This window comes from Tachypleus tridentatus, chromosome 2 (genome assembly GCF_004210375.1).
Source record: "Tachypleus tridentatus isolate NWPU-2018 chromosome 2, ASM421037v1, whole genome shotgun sequence".
In the NCBI taxonomy this organism is placed as follows: Eukaryota; Metazoa; Arthropoda; class Merostomata; order Xiphosura; family Limulidae; genus Tachypleus; species Tachypleus tridentatus.
In genome coordinates, this window is record NC_134826.1 from 23692781 (window position 1) to 23716952 (window position 24172).

General features: G+C 34.5%; 1 protein-coding gene across 1 annotated transcript in view; it reads left to right on the top strand.

Moving 5' to 3' along the window:
• The window catches only part of LOC143239548 (glutamate decarboxylase-like), an 88366-nt gene that overhangs the window by 54891 nt on the left and 9303 nt on the right, over nt 1-24172 (top strand). Inside the window, exons 3-9 of the mRNA XM_076480725.1 lie at nt 2001-2091; nt 7708-7814; nt 8593-8708; nt 14245-14324; nt 17468-17639; nt 20159-20223; nt 23340-23418. Of these exons, the coding sequence (XP_076336840.1) occupies nt 2001-2091; nt 7708-7814; nt 8593-8708; nt 14245-14324; nt 17468-17639; nt 20159-20223; nt 23340-23418 (710 nt within the window). The remainder of the gene's footprint in view (nt 1-2000; nt 2092-7707; nt 7815-8592; nt 8709-14244; nt 14325-17467; nt 17640-20158; nt 20224-23339; nt 23419-24172) is intronic.

Sequence of the window (24172 nt, forward strand, 5' to 3'; positions counted from 1 at the left end):
GCTACTCTTTACCAACGAATACTGGGATTGACCGTCACATTATACACCCCCACGGCTGGGAGGGCGAGCATGTTTAGCACGACGCAGGCGCGAACTCGCGACCTTCGGATTACGAGTCGCACGCCTTACGCGCTAGGCCATGCCGGGCCCCCAAAAAATGAATAACATCCTATCAGACACGAACAAATTTAAACCAATACACACAAATCCAACAAAGACACACGAGACGCAACTAAACAAATTACTACTAAAAATGAAAAAAGCCAACACAATTTCACCAACACTTTATTCCTACCTACGTAAAACCACTCACGCACACCGCAAATATACGGCATCCCCAAACCTCATAAACCAGATTGTCCATTACGACCAATAATGTCCACATACGAATCGTTTAATAACAATCTTGGTAAATACATAGCATGGGCATTCTCCAAATATGTAACATCAGCCAGCTCATTCATCAAATACTCTTTTAATTTCAAGTCTAATCTAAATCAACTTAATCATAAAGCCTAAATGGCCAGTTTCGATGTTATATCCCTCTTTACAGAAGTTTCAACCACCGAAACCTGCAAGATAGCCTTAGAACTCTATATCCGAGACCCTAACCCAACTATAGAAATTCCCAGTAACCAGTTAGCAACCCTCATAGAATTCACCACGATAAAGACAAAATTCATGTTCAACAACCAAAACTATATACAAACAAATGGCCTAAGCATGGGCAACCCAGTATCACCAGTTCTAGCCAATATTTTTATGACACAAGTTGAAACACAACCAATTAACACAGCATTACATCCACCACTATACTGGTACAGATATGTAGATGACACGGTTGCGGAATTCAAATCTACAGAACACATACTTAATTTTTCAAATCGCATTAACTCTATACATCCCAACATTAACTTCACATGTGAACAGGAAGAAAACAATCAAATATCATTTCTTAACCTAAAAATTACAAGAACCGACACACAATTCAAAACAGAAATCCACCGAAAAATCACCCACACTGGACTATACATTCCTTGGGACTCAGCATATGAAACAAAACAAAAACTCAACATACTAAGAAACCAAATAAACACTGCCATAAAACTATGCTCATCAGATAAAATTAACGATGAATTAGACAAAATAAAACAATACTTCATCAACATCAATAAGTTTCCTCCACAAACCGTAGAAAACATTATACGCACACACCTAGACAGAAAGCAAAATCAACCAACTAAAGTAAATATATCTCACGAATCAAAAAATCACGAAACCATATACTGCTGTATAGCATATATTCCTGACATCAGCAAACAAATAACCAACATTTGGCAAAAATTAGTTACAAAATATGACATTCCAGTTAATACCAAATTTATTCAAAAACCAGGCACAAAACTGAGGTCTATACTATGTAAAAATTAAACTGACAAACACCACACCAACATTATTTACAAAATACAATGTGATAACTGCCACGACTTCTATATTGGAGAAACAAGTAGAAAAATGGAAACCAGATTCAAAGAACATAAAAATCACCTTCACACGTTTTCAAACACTGCAAGTCAAATAAACACAACATAACCATAGAAAACACTCAAATACTAAATAAAGAAACAAACATAAACAAACGCAAAATTAAAGAAGCCTTACTTATACAACAACTTAAACCCAAAATAAACCAATATAAAGGAACGCCTTTATACCTGTATTAAAATAATAAAATAAATAAAATTATATATTCAAACATCTAACACCGCCCTCTACATTCCGACACTCAGTTACACAACCCCTTTCAAACGTGTGGTCAACTTTCGGTCAGTTACCTCTTTCTTTGTGAACCTGACGATGACGGAAGAAGGTCGAAACGTTGTTCGCTCTTCTATGTAAAATATTTCCTCAACCCAAACGAGCCGTTTTTGCATATAAATTTCTCAACAAGTTGAGTTTCTCGACATCACTGAAATAATTTCCATGATTTTTATTTGCAGCTCACCCGCACTACTTCAACCAACTTTCTTGCGGTCTAGATGTGGTATCTTTAGCTGGAGAATGGTTGACTGCTGCTGCCAATACAAATATGTAAGTGACCAGTGTTTTCTACAATCTCCACTTGGTACTTTCTTGACCAGTGTTTTCTACAATCTCCACTTGGTACTTTCTTGACCAGTGTTTTCTACAATCTCCACTTGGTACTTTCTTCACAACGTTTCTGACAAATGTTAAAATATTTACACTTTCACCGAACATTACGGAACCTTTCTATTGCGTATTCAACAATTAAGTACGAAGTAACAGTTGTGTTTAATTAAACATGCATGTCGTAATATTTTCGCGATTTAATAGGATAATTAAAACACATGTTGATATGTGACCTTCAGTTTCACGTAGCGTATACCATATTGTTAAAAGTTACACGATATTGTTTGTTTATGAATTTCGCGCGTAGCTACATGAGGGCTATTTGCGCTAGCCATCCCTAATTTGACAACGTAGAATGGCTGGAAGGCAGCTAGTCATCACCACCCACCACCACCAACTCTTGGGCTACTCTTTTACCAACGAATAGTGGGATTGACCGTTACATTATAACATACGCACGGTTGAAATGGCGAGTATTTTTCGTGTGACGGGGATTCGAACTCGATTACCTAGGATTACCAGTCGAGCGCCTTAACCACGTGGCCATGCCGGGCCCTATACTATATTCGAGGTAGGGAATATGTTTTGTAAACAATTATGAGGACTAAAAAATAGTTATTTTATAATTTTAAGCCCCTTTCCTACTTTGACCAAGTAGTGGTCAATTATTATATCTTAAATTTTTATCATTTTTCTGAAAAAAAAAAATCCAAATACCTAAACAGTCGACGAGTGCTACTTTCGTTAGTTACTTTTGAAGATAACAAATTAAGTTGGCTTGAGATACATCAGGAAATACGTGCAAATGGTTGAGTTGCGAAGTCGTAGGGTATTTTTGTCTGACCACTTTGAAAGCTTGGAAGTCCTCTTATGTTTGTAAAACGTTTAATAAATTTGAATGTATCCAATTTAAGGAAGTTTTGGAATACTGTTCTATGGAAGAAACAGTAACTTGTTATATAGCAAAATAAAACGGGTATTTAGTAGAATTTCTCAAATATTAATCATGAAACGTAAAAGTTCCAGATGTAAAAAATATTGATGAAACTCTCTGTAAACCAAAACCATTTGCTACTTTTCCCAATTTTTTCTAAACCTTTCGTATCGATAAAAGGATAAATCTTATGTGAATTGCTTTTAACTTAATCTGTTTTGGAATCATTAAGTCCTTTAATAGATCTCAGTAACTGATTATCGGCAAAGTTGGGGATCCACTATTAACAGTATTTTCGGCCGTAATCCCAGTAATATCTCAAGATGTTCGTCCAATTTAGAAATTTGGGTTACTTATAATTTCATATACTAAGTTAAAAATGTAAAACTCAATAAAAATTTGGTAATAATAATACTAATTGTAACAACTGTGTTAAACTTCATGATAAATAATGTTAATAAAACTAGCTCAATGAAAGAAATCTGAATGTTCATTTATTCTACAAAATACATATAACCAATTGTTTGCTCCTATGATATAAACAGTTTACGAATATGGATAATCTTACAAAAAACCTTCATCTATCTCTAGTAATGCAAGACCTGCGTAATGAACGTTTTAACATTACTAACTGCAGGTATGTTTTGTTTTGTACTGAAGTTCAAACCCATTAAAAAGAATCATAACATTGTATTTTCATATTTACAGCAAGTGATAGTAATGTATACTTTATAGGTATAAATTGTAAGTTTCTAAGAGTGTATACATTTTTGTATATCAGTATATGATGGGAAATTAAAATGTAAGAATGGGAATTGGGCCCCATATAAATGATAATGGGAAAGCTGTTCTTCAAAGGTTATGTAAACTTATTAAATTATATGTTCTTTTCAGTTTTTATGAAGAAATATACAAGTATTATGTCTTAGCTAGAGTACTTAACGTAAGGAGAACTCATGTAAAAGATCCGTTTTAAGTTATGAAACTGTAAGAAAAAGTTGACAAACATAAAAACTGATAAATCCCCTGAACCAGAAAACTTTTATCTTAGAATTTTATAGAAACTTAAATACTTTATTTGTGAACCGTGAGGTAATATTGTACTGGGTCGATTTGTGGAAGAGTGTTAGAAAACTGGAAGTTGGTTAATGTTAATCCAATATTTAAAAGAGGTGATAAATATTGTCCAGGAAATTATAGGCTAGTCAGACTTACATTAGTAGATGGAAAGGTTTTGGAGGGTGTGATTAAAGATACTTGATTTGATTGGTTTGAATTTTGCCAAAAGCTACACAAGAGTTATCTGCGCTAGCCGTCCCTAATTTAGCAGTGTAAGACTAGAGAGAGGCAGCTAGTGATCGCCACCCACCGCCAAATGTTGGGCTACTCTTTTACCAAGGAATAGTGGCATTGATCGTAACATTATAACGTCTCCAAAGAGTGAAAGGGCGAGCATGTTTGATGTGAAAGTGTTTGGTAAGGTGTCTCACAAAAAACTTCTTACAAAAAATTAAATCTGTGGGTGTGAGATAAATATTATTAAATTAGATAGAAAACTGTTTGGAGAGAAGAAAGCAGTGAGTAGTAATAAATGGACTGTTATCACAGTTACAAGTGATTTATGTTTGTGATTTATATCAATGATATTGACTCTGGGATGACTAACAAATGTTGACATTTATGGATGGCATTAAGATTTTTGGAGTGGCTAATATTGTTAAGGATGTCGTGATCTTACAGAGAGATTTACATCATGTGATGTACTGGCAGTTGATGTTCAACTATCCAAGATATAAGGTGATGCATATAGGTTTCCACAATTTAAATGGGAAAACATAAAATGTTGTAGTTGAAGGAAGACATCTCGGTATTGTGATTGAAAAATCACTCAAGTCATCTAAACTGTGTAGTTAACAACAGGGCTAATAGGATTTTGAGTAGCATTTATAGAAATATTGAATACAAGAGAAGAAACATTATTGTTTCACTGTGTAGATCACTTGTAAGGCCTCATTTAGAGTACTGTGTACAATGTTGGGCTCCCTCAACAAGGACATTAAACTGAGAAGGTTCAGAGAAGAGCCACAAGAATGATGAGATTGTCCCATGAGAAGAGATTAAAATCTCTAAACTTGTTTGCTCTGGAGAAAATGGGGTCAGAAATTATTTGATTGAAGTGTTTAAGATTATGAAGGATATTGATAATATAGATCCATTAAACTTTTTTTTGTCTTTAGTAGTGAAAACAATAGGACAAGGGGTCATAAATTTAAATTTAGACAGCGTAGATGTTTAGACAGTATTACTTTTCAAACAGGATGGTTAGTTCTTGGAATTAACTTCCTTCAAAGATAGTGGAGGAAGAAAATTTAAATGAGGTCAAGAAAAATTGGATGAACACATGAGTAGTAAGGGATGGTTATGGTTGGAAGCTGGAAGGGACATCCTTGAAGAGCTAATAAGCTACTTTTTGCCCCTTTAGTATTTTATGAATTCATATACACTGTTGGCCAAAATTTTAAGGCCAATGAACATAAAGAAAAATATGCATTTTGCGTTGCTAGACTCAACCACTTATTTGAGTAGAGCTTTGAAAGATGAAAATAAGAAAATGAGGAAAACATTTTAGCATTTAATAGGGAAAATGTGAACATAATGAAATTAGCCTAAATACTAGTTGGTCAAAAGTTTTAGACCATACCAGAAAGTAGTCCTAAACAGGGTAGGAAATGCCCAACAAGAGGTCTCAGTAGTGAGTTGCACGGCCGTCATTGCAAATAACTCCACACATTCGCTTTGGCATGGTCGATATAAGCGTTTGCAGAAGGTGGGCTGGAATGTTATTCCAAGTGGTGAAGATGGCTTCACGAAGATCATGCACTGTTTGAAATTGACGTCCGTTTCTAAAGACTTCCCTTGCCATCCTCCACCAAACATTTTCAATGGGGTTCAGTTCGGGCGAACACGCTGGTTGGTCAAAAAAATCACGTTATTAGTCATGAAAAAGTCCTTTGTCCTGCGGGCATTATGGATTGCAGCGTTGTCCTGCTGAAAGATCCAGTCATTTTCACACAAGCGAGGGCCTTCAGTCAATAAGGATGCTCCCTCCAACTTACCAATGTAGCCAGCTGCTGTTTGACCCTCCCTGCATAACCTGAAGCTCTATTGTTCCATGGAAGGAGAAAGCACCCCAGATCATGATTAAACTCCTCCACTGTGTCTTGTAGAAAATGTCTCCGGTAGGATATCCGTATCGCGCCAGTAACGTTGGAAGCCATCTGGACCATCCAGGTTAAATTTTTTTCTCATCAGAGAACAAAACCTTCGTCCACTTTTCTTTGTTTGTTTGTTTTGGAATTTCGCACAAAGCTACTCGAGGGCTATCTGTGCTAGCCGTCCCTAATTTAGCAGTGTAAGACTAGAGGGAAGGAAGCTAGTCATCACCACCCACCGTCAACTCTTGGGCTACTCTTTTACCAACGAATAGTGGGATTGACCGTCACATTATAAAGCCCCCACGGCTGGGAGGGCGAGCATGTTTGGCGCGACGCGGATGCGAACCCGCGACCCTCAGATTACGAGTCGCACGCCTTAACGCGCTAGACCATGCCGGGCCGTCCACTTTTCTACGTCCCATATTTGGTGCATCTCAGCAAAGTGTAACCGAGCTGCTTCGTGGTGTGAAAGAAGACGTGGCCATTGGAAACGTTTACGGTTTCTAAAGCCTTTCTCTTATATGCCGCCTTGTTGTTTTTGAACTGCATTCTGCGTCCTTAAGGGCCTTAATCTGGTTTGATGATCGGCTGGTGTCTTGCCGGACAACCCGTTGAATTCTCCTGCTCAACGCCGGCAAAAGATTCTTGGGACGACTACTTGAAATTCTCGTTCCGTATCCCTCAGGGTCTTGTAAGAAATTTGCAACAGCAGTTTTACTACGTCCAATCTCACCAGCGATGACACGTTAAGAGAGACCATGCTTTTACAGCTCGACAATTCTGCCACGTTCAAACTTTGTCAACTTGTTAGCCTTTGCCATGTTTTTACCCAAGGTAACACAGAATATATCAGTGGGAGACGTTGACAACGCTAATACTTGAACACAAATGACTAAATTTCGTTACGTGTTTACCGTGATTAACGCTTCGTTTCAGTATGGTCTTAAACTTTTGACCAGTTGCAAGATGCATATTTTCCTTTATGTTCATTGGCCTTAAGATTTTGGTCAGCAGTGTATATATATATATATGTGTGTGTGTGTGTGTGAGTAAATCAAGATAATGTTACGATTACTCGTAATTTTAAAACATGATATCCAGAAATATAGATATTACCTACTGACTCATTTTTGTTGTGGTTATATAGATGCTTGCGAGACTTCTTTTAATTATATAGCGAGTTAAAGTTATTGTAAGATAACGAATAAAAAATTAATATTCATGAGGATGAACATAAACGTTTCGTCTGTTGAAGTATATTGTACGTGTTTGTTTTGATTTGTTTGACTGATAATTTATAGTTTCAATAATTTTCTTAGTCTTCAGCGCTAATCGAGTAAGTACTGATCGAATCTTTAAATGTTAATTTTGTACTTTATTTATTTGACAATCTGATGGTTTTCTTAGGTTCACCTATGAGATTGCTCCTGTTTTCATCCTAATGGAACAAATCACCCTGAAGAAGATGAGAGAAATTATTGGATTTCCTAACGGTGACAGTATTTTGGCACCAGGTAGAGACACTTTACAGGAATTGTTCTCTATTTTATTCAGTAATGGAAGTGTCAATTTTCAGTACAAGAAGATAACAGTTTTCTGAAGTAGTCCAAGTTCCACTCAATGCGCAGATTTTAAAATAAAACATGATTATCCCAAACTTCTGAATGAACTAAAGTATACATAAGCCAAACATTATTGTGGTAATTATTGGTAAAAGAAAAATATTTCATACGTCACTCAGTTTCATATCTTTTTTTTTTCATACTTAATAAATTTAATCACGTGCATCATTTAATAATCTAATGTTTATATCCCAGTGACACAGAGGTATGTCTGTAGACTTGCACTGCTAGAAATCGGGTTTCGATACCCGTGGTGGCCAGAGCCCATATAACCCATTGTGTAGCTTTGTGTTTAATTACAGACATAATTAAAAACCTAGACACATTTAATAACTTTATATCAGGTGCTCAAATAAATAGTTTTTTCATCGTATGATTGAAATTTATAAATATATATATATTTTTAATTTTACATTTGAATCAGGTAGAAAAACTTTGAAGCCGGTTTGTGTGTGCCTTACTGAATTTTGTTTTTATGTTTTCTGGTACGAGTTTTTATTTAATATATTTCTAAAATTCCAGTCCTTATTGACGTGATTGCTAGTGGTACGTAAGATAACATTAGAAGCTTATATTCATTTGTTTAAACAATGATTATCTAACGGTTATTATTTTATGTAGAAATTATGCCTTTTGTTCAGAATTAATGATTTGCTAATTTATGATATAGGTGGCGCTATATCTAACTTGTATGCAATGCTGGTGGCTCGTCACAAGATGTTTCCTAACTACAAGCAACAAGGATTAAAAACTCTACCTCAATTGGTCATGTATACTTCTGAACATGTAAGAAAGCTGCTAATGGTTCTGTGTAACGATATTTACTTCTTAATACAAGTTCCTTTAACCAAACTTAAAAACGCCTGTGTGCATTTTACAACTTGTAATTATTTTTTAATGCAAAGTGCAAAATAATTATACCAGAACATAAAAAATAAAAAAAAAACATAAGTTAAGTCAAGCTGACAATTTCATTTTTATGAACTGCTTCACTGATTCTTCATAACCCATTTGCTCTGAAGCAAATCAAATTCTTCGTCTACCAAGAATGAGATATATAATCATATTTTTAATATCTGTCATATATTTGAACCTTGTTTTTCCCACAAATCTATCCAAAAGTGTACAAGCATACATGTATAAGGTAGTACAACTAAGTAAAAAAAAAAATCGTTTTAAAGAAAATTGAAACTTTTTAACACGGTTAAAATAGAGAAGGATTTTCATAAGTAACGTAGAAAATGTTTATTTATTCTACTCTGGGTTTGTACGTCGAATAGAATGTCAGATGAAAAAAGGGTTAACTTCATTGCACATCATATAAAATCGTCTGCTTTAAATTAAATCTTCAAAGCGACATTTTGTTTTCTTTTCATATTTGAAACAAATTATTAGTAGTTGAAAATAAAAGGGAAAACATTTCACTAAAAGAAACTGTTAAGACGTGAAGCCGTTTCGTATTTATATATTAATGTTGCTATTGTGTGGTTGACATCATAATGACTGTACACGTGACCCTTCACCATACAGACTGTATGCAAAAACAAAAGCGCACTTGACCATATTATGGAATTCTTTACGAACTCGAATGGCCTGATCTTCCTGTATGTTATGGAAGTATGAAGTTAATGCAACTTCAATTATATCCGAATATCAAATATTTCTAAAGTCAATCGGAATATCTTGAGATAAACATAAAAATGCTATTGACAAATACACGTTACTTCTGTTATACAGTAATTCATTGAAGGTTATTTTTTTAAAACAACAGAAAAAGCAGAGATCTCTTCAAAGTTATGTCTCGTACAAATATGGACTGTAGGAAGTTCAGAAATGGCTAGTTATTAATATACCGAAATATATCAGTACAGCGAAGATATATTTAAATATACACATTTAGACTTCAAGTAATATGTTATTTTCTTGCTGAAAATCCAATATATATAAATAAATAAAAATATTTTGATGGTTGCCAGTGACAATACAAGGACAAAGAAAACCTTTTCAGTTGTTAAGATAACTTTTCAGTATAATTTAAACATCGGTGGAAAGTTCTTTACTTTTAATAACTTGTCTTGTTTTAAGATAGTTAAGAAAAACTGTTAGAGCCGGCGAGTTTATATTTTTATAATACTCGCAAAATTACTCATTAAATCTTCAACGCCAAATTACGAAGGTTTTCTAGTGGTCAGACAAACTCTATCAGTTATGTAACAACGTAGAATAGTAGAGAGAACGTAATGATATAGATATATTAATTCGCAGAGATATTCTTCAATCACATTATAATTCGTAAGGCCCGGCATGGCCAGGTTGGTTAAGGCGTTCGATTCCCAGTCGCACCAAACAGGCTCGCCCTTTCAGCCGTGGGGGCATTATAATGTTACGGTCAATCCCACTATTCCTTGGTAAGGGTTGGTGGTGGGTGGTGATAACTAGCTGCCTTCTCTCTAGTCTTACACTGCTAAATTAGGGACGGATAGCGCGGATAGCTCTCGCGTAGCTTTGCGCGAAATTATATTAAAACCAATCAGATCAAGTATCTTTAATCACACCCTCCAAAACCTTTCCAACTACTAATGTAAGTCTGACTAGCCTATAAATTCCTGGACAATATTTATCACTTCTTTTAAATATTGGATTAACATTAACCAACTTCCAGTTTTCTAACACTCTTCCACAAATCGACCTAGAACAATATTACCTCACGGTTCACAATTAAAGTCTTTAAGTTTCTATAAAACTCTAAGATAAAAATTTTCTGGTCCAGGGGATTTATCAGTTTGGCAACTTTTTTCTTGTAATTTCAGAACTTAAAACGAATTTTCTACATGATATCTCTCGTGTACCTTTGCAGGAAATTCAAACCAAACAGACGTTATGTGTATTTTAAGACTAACAAATAATTTAAAATAAAAACAAGAGGAAGTCTTCAATAGCCACGGTTCTTGAAATTATTTTAGGCAGGTTTAGAGTAACTTAATCTATGAGACCTTAACTTTCCTTTTTATTATATATACATGTATTTGTACCAACAATAGCAAGCGTGGGGTGTGCGTATACCTGATTCGATTTTACTACTCATCAGCTTACCCGTAAATTGAAATTCTTTTAGATAGGATTAGAATAAATTAATCCACGAGACCTTTGATGTGGTCAAATCTATCAATCGAAAGGGTTTGAACTCTTGAATCGAAAACTGGAACTAGGCCTAAAATCTGTGAAGAAATGACGGAGCTATGAGCTAAATGTTTATAGTTGAATAAAACGAAACAAAAACCACAGATCCTATCTATGAGCTGTTACGCCGCGGCTAAAAATCAAAATATAAAATTTGAACGCATGCGTATTTAAATTTTTGAAAGTTCAGCTGGTGACCGTTGACAAAAACTGACTACAGGTAAATGGAAGATCAAATTAATACCCACACACAAAATGGACAGTTGGCAACATCAGTAAGTTTACAGATTTATAACCCTAAATATCCGCGATTCGATTTTCCGCAGTTGGCAGAATGCAGTTAGCCTAATGTGTGATTTTGCGCAAAAACAAACAAGCAACTGTAGTTCGTATTAACCTAGCTAGATGTTCAAAAGTAAATTACAGACAGAAGAACACTTAAAATGATATTTTTTCCAGATAACCCTACACATGTTGGTTATAATTCCTAAAATCACTTGAAAAACTGACCCTTATATGAGTGCATAAAGTTGATTATATTTCTAGAAAAGAAAGATTTGTGGAATACAACCAATTATTATATCTTTGATTGATTAGGTTTAATTAAAACCGTTATGGGTCTCAGATATTATTTAAGAACATTTTTGAACCAGTTTCTGTTGACAATCTATAGCTGAAATAATTGTCTCTGTTTACGTCCATGACAGACAACGTACGTGCAGAATTAGCCAAGTTAAAGTGTCTACTTTTTTTTTACAAACGAGCAGGCCTAACGAGGATTGCGATATTCTGTACGCCCCTTATCGGCATTATTCTTTTACGAACTAATGACGAACGACATGTTCTGTTTGTGCGTCTGACATCTTGCAACCTCTCAAGCTGACAACAAAGGGCGGATTGAGTTAACGTTCTTTTAATGAGACTACAACTGGTACAATTTAAAATTATTCTCAATCATTGACATTAACTGTCTGTGTTTGAACGTCTGTTAACGTCACCTCGAGAGAGAGAGAGTTATATAGTTTGTCCACATATAATAAGTTTTTTGTAAACGGATAGATGACTAGGACTGAAGTATTTTTAATACATATCTTAATTGGTGTTTAGGTAGCTGGAGATAGTACATTGTGTGGGTCTCAGATGTTGCGTTCCTTGTGTTTGGTATTGTGTTTAGGCTATTGATATTATTATACAGATACAACTTTTAGAAGACTGGTACGAAAGGTTCTTTCAATAGCACCGCATTGTTTTTTACTCAGTAATGCTAAAATCGAATTACAATTTCTATGGGATCCTTATCTGTCTTTGTTAGTTGCTATTTTCTCTGTGGTCCTTATCTGTCTTTGTTAGTTGCTGTTTTCTCTGTGATCCTTATCTGTCTTTGTTAGTTGCTGTTTTCTCTGTGATCCTTATCTGTCTTTGTTAGTTGCTATTTTCTCTGTGATCCTTATCTGTCTTTGTTAGTTGCTATTTTCTCTGTGGTCCTTATCTGTCTTTGTTAGTTGCTATTTTCTGTGTGATAATTATCTGTCTTTATGAAATGCTATTTTGTAGGTGATCCTTATCTGTCTTTATGAAATGCCATTTTATGGTCTTATGGTTTAAAGGATGCTAATTGAGAGATGTTATAAGTAGTGGTGAAAGACACTAATTACTTTTAGCCGTTTTAAGTGATAAAGACAATTAATAAAGAATTCATTTTGTTATATTAAATAGCCTTTAATTGCAAAGGCTCTTTTAACGGTTTTTTTATAAAGTTGTCTGGCCTTAAAAATAGGCGTGGAGTAGAGGTTTTCGGATTTATCTTCTCAGGAGAAAACAGCCCACAATAAACTTCAAAACGTTACCAGGTGTCGCTTCCATTATAAAGGGCACAACTATATATTTGATAAATAAATAACCAAAGTGAGTTAACAGTCTCCACCAATTGTAGAGGATCATTTTTTTAAACTAACGAATCAGCTATTAGCGATTACATCACCAAAAGAAAACAACTATTTAATCCTTTACCCAAGTATAATCAGGTGACTCTTATGGTTTATGGCCTGGCATGGTCAGGTGGTTAAGGCACTCAACTAGTAATCTGAGGGTCGCGGATTCCCTGTCACACCAAATATACTTTCCCTTTCAGCCGTGGGGGCATTATAAATTTACGATCAATCCCATTATTCGTTGGTAAAAAAGTAGCTCAAGAGTTGGCGGTGGGTGGTGATGACTAGCTGCCTTCCCTCTAGTCTCACACTGCTAAATTAGGGACGGCTGGTGCAAATAGCCCTTGTGTAGTTTTGCGGGAAATTAAACCAAACAAACAAATTATATAAATATAATTTAAATTCTACCTATCGATAACTCGAAATCTAAGTCGTACTCATCACAGTGTTAAAATATTCAAATAAGATTTTATGAAATAATGTGACCTCGTCAGAGATCCTGGAGGAAGTTTTATGTTGATAATTCATTCCTAATATTCTGTAAACTTTGATATAAATAAAAATGATTACCCCAAACGTTACCCGTTGATTTGTTCTGCTACAGTTAGTTACAGTTTTTCTTTAAACGCCATCTCGTGCATATAAAGCAGGGAGTCCATTGAGCATCTTTAGCGAAATTAGAAAATATTTAAACGCCAACGGTTGACATTTCAGTTCAACGACCTCAATTCACGAGTGGGAAAACCAGATTTTTATCTTTTGTTTGTGGGAAAGCACAGAGCTCAATAACAGGAGATCTGTGCTTTGCCTAACAGATGGTTTCGAAACATATTTGATTAACGCTGAGCCACCAGGGGCAGATTTTTGTGAGGAAATTAAATATCCAAAGTCAGTAGAAAAGCATCATGATATTCGTTTGATTTTAAAAGAAGTGAAAAAAAAGTTGGTTTGGGTTTATTTTTCGAAAGTTTAAAAACATCTGTTGAAGGTAGGAAAGCACAGTTACATTAATGCAATTTTCGTATTTTATTGAAATGGATCAATAATAAATATATATGTATGAACAAATCAAAAACTTACTTCTGTTATTCAATAAAATCAAATAATGTTCAAACATGTTATGAAAGTACTTTGGCTTAAAACTTGATTAGTGTTCATTTACCTTCAATGGGAACATGTTATGTTCTGATTTTACATTTTTGTTGTTGTAGAGTCACTACTCTATTAAAGGAGCAGGAATGGTGTCTGGATTAGGAACTGATAATGTAGTCGAGGTTCCATGTGATGACAGGTAAGACTTTATCTGTGGCTGAGGGTAATTCATCCAGTCATAGGTTTCATGTGATGACAGGTAAGACTTTATCTGTGGCTGAGGGTAATTCATCCAGTCATAGGTTTCATGTGATGACAGGTAAGACTTTATATGTGGCTGAGGGTAATCCATCCAGTCATAGGTTCCATGTGATGACAGGTAAGACACTATCTGTGGCTGAGGGTAATCCATCCAGTCACAGGTTCCATGTGATGACAGGTAAGACACTATCTGTGGCTGAGGGTAATCTACCCAGTCATAGGTTCCATGCGATGACAGGTAAGAATTTATCTGTGGCTGAGGGTAATTCATCCAGTCATAGGTTTCATGTGATGACAGGTAAGACTTTATCTGTGGCTGAGGGTAATTCATCCAGTCATAGGTTTCATGTGATGACAGGTAAGACTTTATATGTGGCTGAGGGTAATCCATCCAGTCATAGGTTCCATGTGATGACAGGTAAGACACTATCTGTGGCTGAGGGTAATCCATCCAGTCACAGGTTCCATGTGATGACAGGTAAGACACTATCTGTGGCTGAGGGTAATCCACCCAGTCATAGGTTCCATGCGACGACAGGTAAGACACTATCTGTGACTGGGGGTAATCCACCCAGTTATAGGTTCCATGCGACGACAGGTAAGACACTATCTGTGACTGGGGGTAATCCACCCAGCCACTTTGATATCAAATATTGAAGCATTTTGTACAAACAAAAGTGATAGCAAGTTTTTAAAACTCTCTAACAGTTTGGGTTATTCTATAAAACGAACAATTTGAGTCGTTATATAAGACTAACAGTTGGAGCTGTTTTATAAAACTGTTTAATAAACATTGTTGTTTGTTTGTTTCTTGAATATCACTCAAAGCTACTCATTATCACTGATGTTATAAAGTAAAGTTAATTCAATGTTAAATAATACTAGATAGCCATGTTTCTGTCAATTGTCATTAGTATTAGAATGTTTCGTTTCTGATAATCAACATGAAAAAAACAACCAATAACCCCCGAATTTCTAAGAATATTTAGTCTGTTTTACAGATTTGATTTCTATTGAAACGATATAATGAGGAAATATAAGCTTTGGTAATGTTCTCGTTTTAAAGTATGTCTTCGACGGAAAAAAAAGATTTAGCAGACTGGATCCTATTGTATGTTGTGTTTAGTATCTACAACCATTTAAAGCATCATTTATTTAAAAAGTGTTGTTGTAACATTAACTGAATGCTACTAAGAATAATGTTGAGAAATTGCAGGTAAGAAATTGGTGTTTCGCTATTTTCATGTCAGAACCATTCGTGAATATTAATAGATTGAAACCTTTAGAGTGTGTGTTTTCTTATAGCAAAGCCACATCCGGCTATCTGCCGAGTCTACCGAGGTGAATCGAACCTCTGATTTTAAACTTTAGAGAAGTATTTTTATTTGACATCGCATTCCAATCACGAATCTCCATCGCGTTGGTTACGGTGTATTTTGGGATACGTACCAAAACTGGAATATCGGTTTATTTGATACATCAATAACATAATTTCATATGCTAAGAATTACACTCGTGCAAATGTCACTGCACAGCAACGTTTTTGCTTCTTGAACACTGTTAAGTGTTCCTTATAGATGTTTGGCTGCTGATCACGAAAATGACATCCAAATTTGCCCATCACGTACCGTTTCATCGAAGTCTTCAGTTTCACCAGGACATTGCTACAATGGAAAAACGATATCAGGACAACTGGAATCCGTCAATGCTTGCTGACTACTGTTGGACACTGCAACGTGATGCACCGGACATTGAATACAAACGAAAATCAGAATCAAAACACTTTTAATTATGTTGAACTTAATAGCGTATTAGAAACATAAACGCAATTAAATACGTTATTGCCGGTAAACAGTTAACTGTCTATTTCTCAGAGTTCCTACGTGATGAAGCAAAACCAAAACTATACTTGTACATACCCACCAGGTACCTGTCACAATCAGCTAAAACTTTTCAGGAAGCAAAACTTTTAAAAAAATTGTTATGCAGCGTAGTGAAGCAATTAAAATTAGTGTGTGTTCGTGAGGCACGAACTAGGGTTGCTTTTCTGTGGTAATACATACATACTTCATGTATGGTTTCTGAGAAATGTATGAATAGATAATATGTAAATGTATGCTAGCAACGAAGTTAATTCTTTTTGTTTTAAACCTTTTAAAAACCGTGCTTTTACAAAAGTTACATAAGATACAAATCCTGGTTGCATATTTGTAGTTCCGTGCGTTCATCCATCAAAGGAGGTCCCTCCAAAAAGGAATTATTCAGCTACCTTGATACTAAGTACCTCAAGACATTTCTTTTTGTCGTTCCCAGAGATTATTTGCCCAAGAAGGCACCTCCTAAATGAAAACGATTTAGCTAACTTGATACTAAGTACCTCAAGACATTCCTTTTTGTCGTTCCCAGATATTATTCGCCCAAGAACTACCTTCTAAAGGAAAATGATTCAGCTAAGTTGATACTAAGTACCTCAAGACATTCCTTTTTGTCGCTCCCAGAGATTACTTGCCCAAGAAGGCACCTCCTAAATGAAGATGATTCAGCTAACTTGATACTAAGTACCTCAAAACATTTCTTTTTTGTCGTTCCCAGATATTATTCGCCCAAGAAGTACCTTTTAAAGGAAAACGATTCAGCTAAGTTGATACTAAGTACCTCAATACATTATTTTTATAGTTTCGATGGCTTACTTGTCCAAGGAGGTATCTTCAATGTGAAACTGATTCAGCTAACCTGATGTTAAGTAGTTCACTATCAGCTATACTTTTAATATATCTTATTTTGATTGACATTTGATTTGGGGTCATAATTATAATGCGGTGAGTAATCTATTTATGCACATGACATAAGTTATTTTTGATTCGTTACTAGTATTCGTTACGTGTATTTAACATCAAAATATCATTCTGTTAATCAGCGTGGACAATAAAACGTTTTTACTTTTCAACAGGAGATTGTGATGTAGGGAAAAAAACCCTGCTAAATATGTTTATACTATACAACTTCCTGCATTTCCGATCACTTCTCTTGGTTAAAACATAACATTCCTTGTTTTTTATTAATCAGTTAGATGTTTTTTAGGGGTAAAATGATTCCAGCAGAGTTAGAAAAGAGAGTTCGTGAGGCAAAAGCCAAAGGTCAAAGACCATTTTTTGTCAACTGTACAGCTGGAACCACGGTGCTCGGTGCTTTTGATCCTATCAATCCTCTGGCTGACATCTGTGAAAAATACGACATGTGGCTTCATGTAGATGTAAGCAACGTCTTTATTACACTTATTTTATTCCGTTATTTATAATGTAGAAGATGTTTTACGGTAAATACACTCTCCAAGCAATTAACGGATCTTAGAGTTGAGTTATTGTTTGTGTCAAAGTGAACAGAGTAATTTTAATAATAGTGTAATGTAGAGATTAGTCAAATATTTGCAATAAGTCAAAGTTCAAGATCATATAAATGGTCTATATTTTATGGAAGGAAAAGTAGTAACAAGAAAGAGGGAAAATGTCGCCGGATTTTATGGTCATTGAGGGCTATTGATTGTAGGAAGATTGGTTAGACTCAACAGTAAAGGATTGCCACAATCCTAGAAGAGCTGGTTAGATTTAACATAATCCTATTGATTTCAGGAAGATTGGTTAGACTCAACAGTAAAGGATTGCCATAATCCTAGAAGAGCAGGTTAGATTTAACATAATCCTATTGATTGCAGGAAGATTGGTTAGACTCAGCAGCAAAGGATTGCCATAATCCTAGAAGAGCTGGTTAGATTTGACATCAGAGGCCACTGTGACGGTTGTAGAAAACTGGGTTGGATCAACCCCATTAATTTTACCGTGTCTATAGGAGGGTTAGATAGATCGATAACAAAGGGTTACCATGATTCCAGAAAGGTTTGTTAGTTCTAATATCAGAAGCCGCTGTGACGTCAAAACAGAGAGAGTTAGTTTAAATCAACACTAATTAGTTTCCGTGCATGTAGGAGAAGTGATTAGTTTAGAGAATTGATTGTTTCGAACACACCAAAAATAATAACATTTTATTTTACTAAATGAGACTGGATACCTTGCACAGCTTAGATGTATAAAATAAAACGTAGAGAAAGCTATAATTTAAAACGTTGTTCATTTCATGTGTTACTGATTATCTTAATTCGAAATTATCTTTCAATATAAAAATATTTTCCCTGCGTAAGTTATATAAAATTCCTAGAATGATTTTCATCTTACCACAACGTAAGTTATATAAAATTCCTAGAATGATTTTCATCTTACCACAACGTAAGTTATGTAAAATTCCTGGAATAATTTTCACCTTACTATGACGTAAGTTATATAAAATTCCTGGAATTATTTTCATCTTACCACAACGTAAGTTATATAAAATTCCTAGAATGATTTTCATCTTACCACAACGTAAGTTATGTAAAATTCCTAGAATGATTTTCATCTTACCACAACGTAAGTTATATAAAATTCCTAGAATGATTTTCATCTTACCACAACGTAAGTTATATAAAATTCCTAGAATGATTTTTCATCTTACCACAATTCAAAATGTTCTAATTTATATTTCTTTCTAATTACAATGCTATCCCATTCAGTACTGACACTTGACTTTGTTAATGTATTAACAGACAGAGTATAGTGTGCTTCCGATGAAGAAAGGCACACCTTTCGAAAGTTGTCAAGTTATAGGTTTTCTGTCAAAGCACAATACGTAGTGAAAGACTGGTTATATCTATTTACATTTTGATATCCGACTTGAGCAATATATTTTTCAGTTTTTTAACGAAAGTAAGTAAACAATAACAAGCACATTTATTCAGTACAGAAAAATGCGACATGCTACACCAGTAAACGTTGACACGAGTCCAGGTAATAATTATATTATTCGTGACCAGATAAATAATTTTTATAATGGTTTCATAAGATTATTCTAATTCAATGCCACTGTGTGAGGGTGTGTTTCTCTAATAGTAAACCCACATCGGGTGAGTCCACCGAAGAGAATTGAACCCCCGATTTTAGCGTGGTAAATTCATATATTTACCACTGTACCAGCGGGGAACTCAATGGTATTAAAGTTTCATAAGTAAAATAAAAGCGTCAGCTTTCGATATACTTTATTGTTTGGACACAACTGATCACCCTCTGAATGTGGTGGTTGGAATAAAAACCACTTGGTTGCTTTGATTGCAATTTCATTTTGTATATATTTGTTTTGGATAACTTTAACTAAATGTTTCTATAATGTATGTCTTTTACGCTTTATAAAGTTCTTTATTGTTGTAACTACAGGCTGTTTAATTCAAGCATAAATTGTCTATACTTAATGAGTTAACAGAAAATAAAGCTTCTTATGGAACAAAAGATGTTAAGATCGTGTAAAGTCGAAACATTTCGTAAATGGGTTAAAAGGAAAATCAAATACACCTTATTGAGTTGTCAGAAGTTTTTGTTTTAATTTCGTTATATTGTTGTTGTCTTGAATTAAGCACAAAGCTACACAATAGGCTATCTGTGCTCTGACCAACACGGGTATCGAAACCAGGTTTTTAGAGTTGTAAGTACGCAGACGTACTGCTGAGCTACTGGAGGACGATTTCGTTACAATGATTTTAAATTTACCTTTTATTATACGCTACTTTAAATGTATGGCTTGCAATATAATTTATACTGCCAGTAACTAAGGGAAGTTCACACTTCTGGCATTGGAAATTTCAACTAGTTAGGGTTTAAGCACAATAATGAATTTAATATATTTCTGCAGGCTGCCTGGGGTGGAGGATGTTTACTCTCGCAAAAGTACAAATCTCGTTTGGCAGGCATTGAGAGGTAGGTTGATCATTTAGGTTTCAGTAACAAAAATATAACGGCATAAAAATCTTATATTTATCTGTAACTCAAGCTTTTAAGCAAGATAAATTCAATATTCTATTAATTCGTTGACAATAACCTGCCCAAACATTTGTTACTGTGTTTTAGAAGAATTGTAGAAAGTTAAGTAGATTATAATAAAGTTAATTCAGAGTTAGAAAGAAACACAAAACAGTAACAAAAACAATTAAAAATTGGTAGTAAAAATAAAAGGAATTACGACATAATAATAATTCTTACCGTCTTTCCGATTTCTAAATGGCTTAACTAAAATTGAGAGTAATTACAATTCACTTACTTAATCACAACACGCATTTAACGGTACAAATGGCATCGAGTCCATTATTATGTATGTCGTTCCCAGCTGGCTGGTAGAGCTCTTGTACTTAACGAAACCCCCATCGGCAGTAGATATGTCAGATATATTATGGTTGTCATTTAACTAAACATTCTTTTTTGTATTCATTCATGAATTATTAAGGTTTATAAGAAATACTTGCATACATCTATATAGTGACGTGTCACCACGGAAGAAGTACTTAGTATTTATATACATATATTAGTTTCACAGCAAATATCCGATATTAAACGGTACAAATACTATCACAGAGTATTTAATGGTTCGTTAAAAACGTCAGAGGTTTTTCCTGGGATATCTGGTTAGTGAAATTGTCATGTAATGTAAAAAGCATTACGTTTCTAAAGAAAGAATAGAATATTCTCCATGGAAGAAGAAATACTCAACTAGAAAATTGTTTAGAGAACAACATTCTTTGAGAACACACTCAAAGTTATTTAGTAATAAGACCCATGTTTATGAAGTGAAGGATATGGCTACGAAAGAAAACCCACTGTGATGTTGGGTTAACTACTGTATGCCAATCCTAGAAGTTGTACCGAGAAGCGTTGACTCCTTAATCTATCTCAAATATGGTAGAAAAGTCTCTTTTACTGATGATACTTGTGGCCTTCTGGCTGCATACTGTCCTATTATTGGCATAGCTCTAAGTACCATTAAAAGTGTGAAAAACAAAGAGGTGACAACAACGAAGGATCACAAGTGTTCAGCCAACTTTGAAATCAACAGATGTTTTCACAAAAGTAGCTGGACTCATAGATCAACATGGCAGCAACAGATGTTTTCATGAGAACAATGACAAAACTAACTGGACTCATAGATCAACATGGCAGCAACAGATGTTTTCATGAGAACAATGACAAAACTAACTGGACTCATAGATCAACATGGCAGCAACAGATGTTTTCATGAGAACAATGACAAAACTAACTGGACTCATAGATCAACATGGCAGCAACAGATGTCTTCAGAAGAACAGTGACAAAAGGAACTGGACTCATAGAATGGCAGCAACAGATGTTTACAGAAGAACAATGACAAAAGTAACTGGACTCGTAGATCTCAGTCGATGACAAATCTTAAAAATATCAAATGTAGTACCATTGGACTTTTGTGTCTTTGGTTTCTTAAAAGCAGTCTTAGAACCTGAAATCCGTGTACAATAGCAAGCCTATGAAAAAAATATTTTTTGAAGTGTTGTTAACTTTCAACAGATCAAATGCTTCGATAACTGTCACATGTCATTGTTTTTGACATCATTCATTTCACTAAAGCTTTTGGATATCATGACCATAAAATTAAACACGATTGGTAATGAAAGCCTCACTTCCAACGCACACAATGGACCCGAAACACTATTCTTGTAAAATACGGTCAACTTTCAGTACATCAAATACTTCAATAACCTTGATATTTTATATGTTTTTGACGTCATGCATATCACTCAGACTTTTCAACATCAGACTAAACACGTCTGGTAAGGAAACAATTTGCTCTAAAGGCCAGAATGGACTTGAAACACTATTTTTATAAAGTGCGGATAACTCTCAGTGAATCAAAAATTTCAACAATCGTGACATTTGATGATGTTTGATGCCATTCATTTCGTTCAATTTTACTAACACTGAAAAGAAATTACGTTGTAAGTCAAATTACGTTGAAAGTCAAATTAAGTCAACTACTAAACAAACGTTGGTGGAAATCCCAGTAGCAAAATATTATATTATTTTAGATTGAAAAAAAAAAGATTGTGTAGCTTCATACACTGGCAGACAAGAGGGCTGAATTTGTTATTAATGGGCTCGCAGCCTTCCAATTTCAAAAACTTGCAACTTAACCATTTATACATTGAAAGAATGTTTAAATTCACAGAATGATATACATAACTTACACTTATAAGATTTATATAGATATTTGTAAATACTGAAAACATTCAGATAACTTATCCTGGTTTATATATTTAACTTTTCATGAGAATGCTGAAGGTAATTTACACCTATAAGTTTTGTTTGTTTGTTTTGGAATTGCGCGCAAAGCTACTCGAGGGCTATCTGCGCTAGCTGTCCCTAATTTAGCAGTGTAAGACTAGAGGGAAGGCAGCTAGTCATCACCACCCACAGTTAACTCTTGGGCTACTCTTTTACCAACGAATAGTGGAATTGACCGTCACATTATGACGCCCCCACGGCTGAAAGGGCGAGCATGTTTGGTGCGACTGGGAGTCGAACGATTTAACACACTTGACCATGCCAGGCCCCACCTATAAGACATGTATAGATATTTCTAAATACTGAAAACATTCGGATAACTATGATCACTTATCCTGGTTTGTGTACTAAACTTTCCCTACATATTTAAATAATATTTATAACATTTAAAGTAAATAATTTTATAGACGTGCTTTGAAAATTTGTAAACTGAACCTTCTCAAGGTGATTTATTAGGCTAAAATTACCTTTCTAATAGCAACACTTTTGATTTTTTCCTTAAAAACAAACCAAATTACCTTGTGAGAAAGTATACATTTTGTATAAACTAATATCCCTTGTGTATAATATTTTGTTTTCAGTGTAATATTTTCCCTTTTCTAATAAATTCGTTTTCAGAACGTTTTACCAGTGTTATCCTTTTGTTGCCTCTATTGATGCTTGAGGCTAAAATTGGATATATAAAACAAGAGGTATGTAAGATTTTCCACGTTTCTCTTTCATTCCAGGTCTCAATCTGTGACGTGGAACCCTCATAAACTCATGGGTTCTCTACTGCAGTGTTCAACGGTGCACTTCAAAGAAGACGTAAGAAATAATTAATTATTTGTTCACTTGTAAGGTAATAATGTTAAACGCATTTCGGGAAAACCTTTCACACATATTTTTAATGTTTGTGTGTGTTTTCTTGTAGCAAAGCCACATCAGGCTATCTGCTGAGTCCACCAAGGATATTTTTAACAATGACTCTAAAAGTCCTTTGTGTACAAAGTATTAACTTTTAAAGTACACATATTTCTCCATTGGTAAAAAACATAATTATAAGCATTAAACCTTTGGTACATACACATATTTCTTACTTAGTAACAAAGAACAAATTATTAGTATTAAACCTTTGGTACATACACATATTTCTTACTTAGTAACAAAGTACAAATTATTAGTATTAAACCTTTGGTACATACACATATTTCTTACTTAGTAACAAAGTACAAATTATTAGTATTAAACCTTTGGTACATACACATATTTCTTACTTAGTAACAAAGTACAAATTACGGGTATTAAACTTTTGATACCTACACATATTTCTCGGTAACAAACTATAGAATTATAACTCTATATTCCTTGTAAATACAAATAATATATTGAAAAATTCAGTGAGAAATGACGAATCTTTAAATACCAAGTAAATAACACGACGTAATTGTTATCGGTATTAACAGCAGTAATAAAATAATTCTTTCAAGGCTGACTTCATAATAAAATTAAAACAATTAATTAAACGAACACAACACATCGGTCCTTATGTCAACGTCTCTATAGAATTCACCACTTTTGT